The 11,445-nt window shown below is 38.2% G+C and overlaps 1 protein-coding gene and 1 non-coding gene across 2 annotated transcripts; one reads left to right on the top strand and one right to left on the bottom strand.

The window, feature by feature from the left end:
- Positions 1-167: 167 nt before the first annotated feature.
- Positions 168-9,574, bottom strand: LOC146160926 (pancreatic secretory granule membrane major glycoprotein GP2-like). The gene is made up of 8 exons (XM_083385582.1): positions 9,488-9,574; positions 8,405-8,518; positions 6,455-6,666; positions 5,863-6,020; positions 3,345-3,599; positions 2,480-2,636; positions 1,446-1,650; positions 168-1,156 (listed from the first exon to the last, which is right to left on the bottom strand). Exons 1-8 carry the CDS (start codon positions 9,558-9,560, stop codon positions 909-911), a joined length of 1,422 nt encoding a protein of 473 aa, XP_083241708.1. The 5' UTR covers positions 9,561-9,574; the 3' UTR covers positions 168-908.
- Positions 9,575-11,370: 1,796 nt separating this feature from the next.
- Trnaa-ggc (transfer RNA alanine (anticodon GGC)) lies at positions 11,371-11,445 on the top strand. The gene has a single exon. It is a non-coding gene; the product is annotated as a tRNA-Ala (tRNA).

Genomic DNA, 11,445 nt, shown 5'->3' with positions numbered 1-11,445 from the left:
TCACCTATAGTTAAAACTGTCCCCTTTTTATGGCTGAAAATTGGTGTATACGCTGCTTTTTGAACTAATAAATACTGAGAATGCGCTAAACGAAAGGTGACATAAAACATCTTCATCATTGAGGTTAAATTTATTATAACATATATACACGCCAGACAATAGCACAGTTGCGAGATATATCATAATTGAGGGGTGCAAAATATTACAAGAAACGTGAATAAAAAACGAAATAAAAGCAAGTCATACAATAAATTCGATACCTTTGTTGTTTCAAAGAGCTTTGCAATACAGTACAAATTTGTGGTCAATAGAATTTCCCCACATAATACTCGTGTCATTTTGTTGACACTGCTGAAAATTAATTTCTAGACCCCAAAACAGTGATCAATTGAATCTGGGAATCTGGTCTAATTTTGAACAAAAAGTTATTGGCGTTTTCACGCCTTTCAGGTTAAAAAGTTCCACGTTTTAGACGTAATGAACTTGGTAAAGCGCTGACAACTCGTGCACTTTCGTGACACTTATGTCATAAGTTATAAACGAAATACCAGGTTAATATAGGCACTTTTTGAAATGAAAGTGCTAAATATTTGAGGTTAAATAGTTTTAAAGACTCTTCTTTTTCCGGAAATAATTCAATTGATTTTGGCGTGAACCTGAATTTGTTTTAAAGCTCATGACGTGGTTGGTGACGTAGACAAACGACTAGCTTTTTCTTTTACTAAGGTGTTATCTGGAACAAACCTTGAACCGCCCTTTCAAGAAGTTATATCACGTTCGACTTGATTGGGATATAGAAATATAGGACATTTATCTTTTAACCCAAGAGTAAAGTTTATTCAGAATCATTGGGATGTTGCAATAATTTATCCTAAATAAAAACTGAGGTTGAAATTTGTCTTAACTTGTCATAACCATACACTTTCGTCAGCTCCGTTAACGTTAACTTCTTGAATGGAATGCGATATCGACTGAACGGCGGGCGGTGCTTCGGTTACGTCATCGTCCAATGACGTCGCTCTGCTTCCGTGGCGTTTGAAATCATAACCTCTGTTTTGCCAGTATCGTCGATAGGCGACCGCGCCAATAAGAAGGAAGCAAATCAAACCGAGCGCACCAAATATTCCCAACACGTAGTGCACCGTTTGCACCGAAGCTGAAATAGTTTTAAAATAAAACAATTAAACCTAAAACTACAATTTTATTTAAAATAAATGTTAAATTCGCATAAAAAGGCTTTTCACGGAAGGTCGCTTAAAAAGGCTTTCACGGAAATCAGTAACCAGTATTGTCGTTACGAAGGCTTGGCAGAACTTAGTGACCGTCGTGCAGCGACTATAAAGCGACTATTGGCCTACTTAAACATGTTCGTAGACATTAAATATAAGCGAAGCCTGGATCAAGCTAACCGCATTTCGCCAAGTATATGAGCGAATTGTGCTCACCCATTTTTCGTGCTTCGCTTTCCGTCTTTGCAGTCGTGTCGGTAGTTCGCACAACTACAGGCGTTCTCGGGATTACTGTATCGTCCTGGATAATGAAGGGTCCAACGGCTAGTAGGAGGTCCGGTTCACGGTTGGCATCGTCGGCCACTGAGCGGCGCCTTCGAGCTATCGAAAGCGAGGAATCGCCGCAGGACGCCGTGCACGCCTGTAAGACACATATAGCGTTTGTAGAGAGGGAGCCTTTTTGTTACTGTATTTGTTATCTAACACGTTTGTTTTGCGTATGCTAAAAGTCTGTCGTACTGGCTATTTCCTTTTCCCATTTGCATCCTGCCTACCGAGGTCGTTAACTGACCAGTTAATCCTTAACGCATTCGCTTTTCCTTCAACGTTAGTTTTTACTTGATTTCTACTGCAAAACAATTCAGAACGAAACGAACGCCTTGCTAAACGCGTTTTACTGTGCTGTAAGTTGTTTTATTGAAAGCGAGCTATGCTAAATTCTTTAAATGAACAATAAAATTATTATCGACCTGACAGTATGCTTTTTGAAATGCAATAGCAGTTTGTTTTAGTTTCGATATAGTGGAGTTCGGATAACACGGTGGCCATGTCTCCCTGTTAAAATATACACGTTCATAGTTTTACGCAATATATCTACGACCTAATAGGCGGTGACATTCCTGTCAATGCTGCAGTGATCGCCAACACAAACGGTTCGCTAACGAGATATCAAACGGTGGAATCATATTTTAGGTATGCAGGCATGTTTGTTTGTCCTGTATTTAGTGATCCATAAAATTGACATTATACGACTACAGAGTTTTATTGTAGTCGTATAATGTCAATTTTATGGGTCACTCGCTGACAATTAATTTCGTATATGGTTAGTTGCACTAAAATTTCAGTTTGAAAAAGTTTGACACGATAAAAACAATAACGTTAGAAAATAAAATCCCCCAAACCTGTTTTACCCAACCTATTTTGCATGGAAACTTTAACAATACAATTTCCCAAATCAGCGTACAACGTACCTCCGCAAACCTGGTAACGTTGCAAATGCTGACGACGCAATGCAGATACACCGGCAGTTTTTCACCCGACCACATGAACATGCGGAAAGAGAACTTTGCCGTGGTCGCGTTGCCCGACGATATAATGTCAACCGTGGGATCCCTGTCGCTCGGGCAACTTTAAGGCAAAAGTAATTGTTGAGAAAACTTTGCTAATAACCTCAAAAGGTGTTAGCAGCCGATAACTGGATTTGATACCTATTGTTCATTATACTTTAATTGAACAAACATTTTTTTTAAGTTTTATCGATACTCGTTATGGTAAATTTACATTTTTTTAAGATTTGTTTTACGCTGTTATACTAACTTTATTTTATGCAAATTATTAATTAAACGGATGTCAACTCCTGATTAAATTAAGCTTACCAACAGTTTTACCAACAATATAATGCGGTAGCCAAATGACACTTTTTAAAACAATGTTAATATGAATTTAAAACTACGTAAAAATCAACAAAACTGTGTCTTTAATGACAGTACAGAAACTTTAATTTGGTTTTCAGGCAAGGTGGGAAATTTTTAACTTTATTTACAACAGACTCTAAAATTCTAAAATAACGTCATAAATTTACGTCACAATACAAATAGACTTTATAAATATGTTGATTTCGATCCTAAAAATGTGAAAGTGAAATGGACTGTAAATACAATTGCAAAACTGTTTTATTTTTAATTTAACTGTTTTCTTTGATAAATGTATTACTTCTTAAATATACACTAGTATTTCAATTGGGCTTTCATGGACCCCCTATATCTAATTCACGTACCCCCAAGGGGTCTGTTGACCCCAGTTTAAGGAACCTTGACTTAAACAAACAAGTCTTACCCTCTGTTGATCAGCTCGTGCGCAAACGCGGTCCCATTAGCGCCATCCAGCGGCGTGTTGGTGGCGCGGCACGACTTGTACGTCACCACGAGGTCACTAGACGATGACGTCATCAGTTCAACCTGTGCGAAGATTCGCTGTCCGGAGCTGAGCGCGGCCGGCGGTTTCAGCTCGGACTCGGGAAGATAGTCGGATCGCAGGAAAACTCCCATGTTGACTGTGAACTGACCGAAGGCCACACGACTCTCTGGCTTGCTGCATTAAAGCAATGTAAACGCTCGTACAAGAAGGAATTTTAAAGGCTCATTTTTTAGCCGTGGTCGATATTGGGAAACGTCTCGCCAGTGAATATGAATGTTAACACGTTTGATCTCACATCGGCGAAAACAATTGGGGTGCTTCGTTTGATTTTAAAGGAAACTATTTTCTTTGCAACGTTATTCACTTGTTAGAAAAATTGTGAAACGATGTTTCAAAATACAGTTTTTCCAAATACACCGTTTATGGAATTAGTCAGGCAATACTTTTCAAACAGCAAATGTTATGTGGGTAACATCCTCGTTTATAAAACATTTAGGCATACCCATGGGTTGACCACACTTTTTAGTACTATTATTATGGTGTTTAACTTAACGTAAGGGAGTGCATTAAATTTGCTGATAATAATAATCTATAGGGTACACAGCCCTTGCAAGACAACACCGTTCAGCTTCAAACGGTAAAAAAATATTTCTAGGTATTTTCTAATTTATTAAGATAAATATTTACAAGTTCCCGTGGGCTGATGCACACTTTTAATAAAAGCAAAGATTGAATTCAAATTGTCGACTAGCATATCCGCTTCCCAAAATTGTACACATAACAGTTCAGCATTAAATACCGACAATCCGACATCCGTTTGTCAAGTCGGAGGTGACGTGTCCCTAGCATTGTGTACGGATGAAAGACTTATTGTTATTGCCCATTACTGGCCTCACCTTCGACACCTTTGTCGATTTATCGGCTCGTTGTTTGTTTGTGACAACTAAACGGTACAATGCCGAGCTTGCTGTATAAGTGCTTTATGGCACTAGTACTGTATTTGCTTATACATAGTAGCACCAATTGCTACCGAAACCTGTAAAGCGCACCGTTTTAACACACCAATATATGTCAGTTCCGTATCTAGGTTATATATAAGCCTATATTAAGTTCTATATAGTGTTTATTATCCTATGGGTGGCAACCTAAATTGGGTCGCTGTTTGATTTGGATTGGTCGTCGACTACAGTAGGTTATATGAGTGGATTTATTTAGACTTATGTTTTTCACTTTTCAAAAGTTAAAAAAAAAATTTGGTCGCCAAAGATTGGCTGTTATAATAATTCTTCGTATTTGGGTCGCCACGAAAAAATTTTTTTTACTGCAGTACAAGGTCACTATGTTTAAAAGTAAAACAAATACAAAGTTAGGGCGATCTGCTACATGTAACACGACTTACGAGTTAAGCACAAATATTTCCTTCGCAAGGTATTGACGCTACGAACAGCCCAACATACGTATACACAATTAAGAGTTTTTTAAGTAAGACCGTGGTTTCAAGATAAATCTATTCCGCCAATAAATTAAAACATCGGATATATATTCTCAGGGGAAAACGCCAAAACTGTCTAATGATTTAAAGCGGCATAATTCTGAACGAAGACACTCTTTTTAAGCAAAGTTTTAACCTTACACAAAAATATTAAAAAATTTGAGTCCAGTTAAAAAGGATATTCACAGACATTAAGACCTAAAAAGCAAAAATATCTAATGCGGAATTATATAAAGTTCTAAATTATACCATAGTGTTAAGGCAAACGACATAATAAAACTAAATACGCAGATATATCTATATATGACGAAATAGACCTAAATCTGTTGAAATAGTTCGAGTCCTAAAATTACCTGAATAAGATTTAAATGACCTTAATAACATCTAAAACCGTATGGAAAAAGATATTGGAAAATTGCGTTCCATGTTTTTAGCCAAGCGTTCTAATGACGTGATTTCTATTTTAAAATTGAAATATTTTTTGAATAATAATTTTGAAAATTACCCAAAAGCGTTTCAGTGTTTGCTTATATGAGTATTTTTTTCGGATACGACGTCACAAGTTACGTGGTACGTTAAGTAATCTTAACGCCCGAAAGCTTTTTGCATTGAGACGTAAATCTTCAACTCGCTTCCCCCTTTCTGATCAGCCAATCTAGACCAGCAACAAGGAGCTGATATCTGCCTGCGACCCATAACCCAAGAGCCCTCCGTACTTTTAGACAAAGTGAAACCTCCGCATATACTAACTATAGACAAAAAGTTTGTAGCAACGTACGGCCGCCACACTTTCGTTTTCTTAAACACGTAAAGGGCTGCAAGTTGTGCAGCCCTTTCATAGGCTATCCAACGCCAAATGTATTACATTTTTTTGTTAACTTCACGTTTTGAAAAGTTACTCTATACTCGAATTAACACTTTTAGAAATATTATGTTCAGCCTTACTTGACAGCCGGCTGTATGCCGAAGGGAAACGACACCATATATTTGCTGGAATATACACACGACCAGTCGAGTAGCACCATGCGATGACTGTTGTTGGCAAACGGTGAGAGTGCTGTATCAAGGTACAAGCGGTTTCGGTACACAACGCTCGCACCATTCTGAAGAAAAAAATTAAGCGATGGTTAAATGTAACCCAGTTCTATTTAAAAACATTAACGGTGTAAATAAATGATTCTTAACCGCTTAGTGTCATTACCCCCAGAAACACTCGGTTGGTATTAATTACTATATTTTCCATAAGTAATAAAGTAATGCCGCACAATCAATTAATTAACAAAAACTACTACAATGATATAAAATCTTGGCTTCATGCACATTTAAAATTTACAAAATTGTAAGGCGGAAAATGCGTTAGTTTTCAGGGTCCATAAATGAAATTTCTTATTATTGTCACAGTTACCCCGCAAAAAGTTTTAAACTACCCCCTTTGGGTTAAATGACAACTGGTTAAAAGTGTAAAAAAATCCTGGTGTACGGTTTTTAGTTGAAAAGAACAGAATGTTTTAACAACCGTTAACTGTAAAACACTTACACTTCTTGAATCAGTACCACACTTTTGAAATGGGCTTTCTAACTGTACGACCAGATGGTCGTTCAAGTCCATCGATACACAGTCCGAATCGTCAAAATAGCCCTTGCCCAGGTAGACCATACGCTGGTCGATAAAATTTGCTTCTTCTGCAATCAGGCCCTTGTCAACCTTGAGGACAATTCGATCGCTGAGACATTCGACACCCGGAAGTCCTGCGTTTAAAACAATAACTAAATAAAATACAGAAATTGACACAATACCAATCACCTTTCTTACGAAGTTGCCGTAAACGACATACGGGTTCTCCGAGATCCGGACTAAAAATACTGTACATCCTAAAAATGGTGGTCGGAAAATATTCTTTCCCTATGCGTATTTTGGTTGAATTGAACGGTTTCCTATTATCAGGCTATGTGGGCACCTTCGCCCCTTTGCAAATTCGCAAGTGCAAGTGTAGCATTGCGTTGTATTTTGCCATTGTTTTACGTCCTACAGCTTCTGGTGCCTTGACGTATGTTGGTTACAGGGCAAAAATGGCCGCATACAGGCTTGAGAAATCAATTAACGCTAAAGGAATTTGCACACTGTTTATTAGCCAAATTGAGCTTAAAGAAAAAATGTGTACTTTTAAATGACCTACATTTAAACAATTTTAAAGATTGTTGGATGTAGAACACTTGTCTATTCCGCAAATAGTTTTAATTTCGAAAAAAACGCTATGAAAAGTAAACCCAAAATCCGTATCTATGTCTTTCAGAAAAAGTCTGAAACAGCTGATTTAATGTTTCCGACGAACGTCTGCAATTAAATGAATACGAGCTGTGAACGTTTACCGGTTAACTTACTTAAAGTTTTATTGCAGTTGCCGAGTAAAGGTGAATTACGTGAGCGCAACTTTCTAAACTTGACCTCGCCGATTCGTAGCGCTTCGGTTCTTGACTTCATTTAACAGGTTATGTGGAGAGAGCCTTTTAAACGTCCAATTACCAACGTTCTAATGTAATGTTGGGCAATGTGCGCGTCAACAGAAGACGTAGTCACTTATCAACAACATGCGGCCTGCTGACGAATGTTTTTTACAAGTCTTTGTTTTGTAGCCGTTCCTTCGTGGTCTAACTCACCAAGGATTTAATTGTTTATTTCCGTTTAAATAAGTTGTAGTAGAGACTTTAATGTACATACCTTTATTCAAGACCGACCTTGAAACTACAAGTATTTGGATATATAAGGTTACGTTGTTTTATGGTAAAATCAAATCGCCTATAGTTTACACGCAGTAATAAATTATAAAGATTGTTCTTGATAAGTGTCCTTTAGTTTAAAGTATATTTATCGAAACCTGTATTGAATATTTTTCTATATCAAGAAATATAGATAATTAAAATGCTAAACTAAACGGACTAGTTTAGCCACTGGTAATTTAACAACCGATAACCGATAGAGGCATCAAATCAATTTTACCTCAACGCACGTGGAACTTTTATACCTAATTTTTGTAAATAAAATAGGTCGGTTACAAAAAACAACTATTTGTCAATAAATAAATAATACAGTAAAAAAGTGGGTTGCGCAATTCCATTGACAGCAAAAAAGTGAAAACCTGTACTTTCTCTGTAGCCTCAAAAGTAGGACAAGTGGATTGCCAACCAAGACATAATGCGAACAAATTGCTAAATTTCCTGCGACAAATGTGATAAGATCTCTTAATGCTGAACTTTACTGGTGAAAGACGGTAAAGTGAGATATAAGGCGGTTTGTTGACGTAATACAACGTTTTGCGAAGCAAAAAATTGCCTTGCCGTCGTCCATTATGCTCGAACCCAACCACAAAGCCTAATAAAGTCGCACTGCAGAGGTTCTACAAGATAGACGGTCGCGCTTATGACAAAATTGCTTTTGTAGGCCTTTCAAAAACCGACGGCGAAATAAATTGAATGACAATTGACTCACTGTAGTCACAGGTTCGTCCGTGATAACCATCTGCGCAAATGCACACGAAGCCTTCGGGCTGGAAAGGACGCTCCACACAGTTGCCCTTGTTCCGGCACAGGATTGGGGTGCAAACTGCAAGATAAGTTTATCGGACGTTTAAAACTATCAACCTGAAAGTTATTTTGTGGTAAGACGTAACTTCTGCAAACAACCAGTTAGGCACAACTTTTGGTGGAGGGTAAAAGTTACCTCATTGGCAAAAAGTTGGAAGTTTGTTTGGAAGGGCCAAAAAGTTGGAAAGTTTAGCTTTTGTCATTGTATTAATTGCCGTAACGAACACAAATAACAATGCTAGCAAACCGTTTCGAGCAGCAACTGACTGAGTGTCAACGCAATACTCAAAAAACAGTCAAAGAGCAAAAACTGCTCTACATTAATGTATAACAAAGTCACACATTTATCAATGTAGAATGTAAAACATTGAGTCACGCGTTGTAAATGTACAATGTAAAAGCATTCAACTTTAAAAGTTTGTTCGTTAAACTTTAATTTAGCATATGCTGTTGCCTAATACGTTTACGCTTTGTGCGTGGGCAATATTGAGGCTTAAAAAATGCACCAATGGAATGCTAAGGCATAATTGTACGGCCAACAGTCATAAGCTAAAGAACGTTAATTGTTTCTAAAAAACAAGTGTGTGTTAAATTATTTCTTGTCGTCTTTATTCTGCTTTTCAAACTCTAGTGTTAATAAGTACATTTTTCCCATTCATGTTTTTCGTAGCAACATGTCGGCGAATAATGTGACTAACGTACAAGATTCGGTTACTCAATACAAGCTTTTTAAATCCTCATGTTATCCGATATAATGGGTGCGCGATGGAGATGACTAATAGGTAGTTTGCCGTTAAGTTCAGTCTGGGCATAAAGAAACTGTGTGGGACATTGGGGTACACAAATATTCGTTTGTATTACTTATATATTAGTTAGTATATCAAAACGATATTACACACTGATCAAGAATCGCTAACACAATCCGCACCAACACGAAATCTACGTGGATTGTTATAGTTGATAGTTTACCTCTGGACAAGGAACTTACCTGGAATAAACTCCGCTTTTATGAAACAACACAATTCCATACAAAGCGTTACTAAACCTAACAAAAATCTCATCTCGGCTATGTGCGATGCCTGATTCCGAATGAAAAGCATAAATAAATTAATTGAAGCTAAATTTTTAGCTATCTTTGTCATAGAAATATTTCAAGAACTCTACAACTTGTTCGTTCCGTTTAAATTCGCTGGCCAGCTCGATCTGAAATGTTACAAAGTTCCTCGCGAACAATACCACCAAGGAAAAAGAACGCTCCACTTAATTAACCTTCTCGGCATAAATGTTCTTGGACAATAACGCGTCTCATCCGGCCCGAAGCCGGCGAATTAGCAACGAAGGCCGCGGTCGGCGTCTGACATGGAGATTGTCTGTGTTTCAGAGAGAGGATATTCGGCTGCCCTCCGGCTACTTTCCTCCAACTCTATCCCTCTCTCTCTCAGTAAGAATACAACATGGACAGAGCCGGCTTATACGGCGCTGGTGAGCGGCAGGTCAGTATGACTGCCTAGTGGTCGGCGGTGGCCTGCTGATGGTGTTCAGATTTATTGTTGTTGTTCGCGCGAAGGTCCGCTCTCACAAACACATGACTCGACGCAAAAATAAACACCCATTGCCGAACACAACGTGGTGCGTGTGAAAATCCCGACCTGAGTTCATCAAAAAAATAACAAAAATAATATATAAATTATTTGGCCATGTCTGTTGAAAGACTGTCGTTGGTATGCTTTTGAATATTCGGTTGTTGATTAATTTTTTCTTCCGAATGCCCGCTGCCTTATCCCATAAAAAAGAAAAAAAAAACGACTATTTTGATTGTTTCGGCACCGGGCTTACAAATTTTATACTGGCCATGTCGATTTATACATTATAAAAAATTACAAGTTGGTTGTAACTTTTACCCCATTTGCCCCCCAAAAATGTATAACCCATAAACCTCGACAACATAATGTGTTGGACTCTCAGCAGTCAGGACAAGAAAGCGTTAACCGGCAACTTTTTTTCGATCAATTTCATACTTTTTGCGATTAAGCAACCTCGATCGATTGGCGGGCAAATTGCGGTTTTTCCAGCACCTCGGGCCTCACGTTTACAGCGCCTGACGTCAAGTGATAGTTTTCGGTGGTAAACAAAACCGGACGCGACTGCAAAAAGGCGAACTAGGGCACCCCGAAAAACGCCATAACTGCGACCTCCGTAGGTCCTAATATTTACACGGCATCGTATAACTGCCTCAAATTGTTGCTGGACGACTGCAGTTTGGTCAAGGGAGACGAGCGATGAAAATAAACGCCGTGTTGACCAGTTCTATATCGCACCATCAGAAGACCAAGATCGTTATCCTACATGATTGTTACATATGAGTGCGGGGGAGCAAATGCTTCTCTTGTAACGCCGGCCTGGCCAAAGTTTTGCTGAATATGTTGTATGCTCACCGACATTCATTTCACTGAAGCCAGTTCAAAACGTTTGGTTTCACTTATTTAGCTGTAAATATATCTTCGCACTTATGTTTGGTGAATTAATCACGCCGCGAAGGTACTTTGTTCTACCCACTTCATGAGCATTCAGTCGCACCAGAGGAAAAACAAATCAAAAAGCGATGATGTCGCGTCTAGTCAAGTGTTTGGCCATATATAGTTGAACCGTTCACGCGATTTGTTTGTTTTTGTCCACGTCCACAACTTTTCCCATAGCATTAGTGACCTGGGAAATTGGTTATACATATAACTACATGGTTTGCAAATAATGAAATATTTTAAGCATGTCTTTTGTGACCACTAAATAAAAAAATATATTTTTAAAAATATTTTTATAGAGAAATATCTTACAATGATATCAGATGCCACAATTAACAATTAAATAGAAAAAGCCTGCATAGCTCAGTTGGTAGAGCGACGGTCCCGGCTTGACCGGAGGTCGTGAGTTCGAACCTCACTGCAGGCT

This window comes from Ascidiella aspersa, chromosome 3 (assembly GCF_963924565.1).
Source record: "Ascidiella aspersa chromosome 3, kaAscAspe10.2, whole genome shotgun sequence".
In the NCBI taxonomy this organism is placed as follows: Eukaryota; Metazoa; Chordata; class Ascidiacea; order Phlebobranchia; family Ascidiidae; genus Ascidiella; species Ascidiella aspersa.
Note: the sequence above shows the minus strand (reverse complement) of the source record. Positions and strands in the feature narration are given on the sequence as shown.

Coding starts and splice junctions, on each gene's coding strand:
- LOC146160926 (XM_083385582.1), bottom strand. CDS start 9,560: ATGAGATTTTTGTTAGGTTTAGTAACGCTTTGTATGGAATTGTGTTGT. Junction 6,667..8,404: donor CGGACGAACCTGTGACTACA/GTGAGTCAATTG, acceptor TTTTAAACGCAG/GACTTCCGGGTGTCGAATGT. Junction 1,157..1,445: donor AAGCGAAGCACGAAAAATGG/GTGAGCACAATT, acceptor AAACTATTTCAG/CTTCGGTGCAAACGGTGCAC.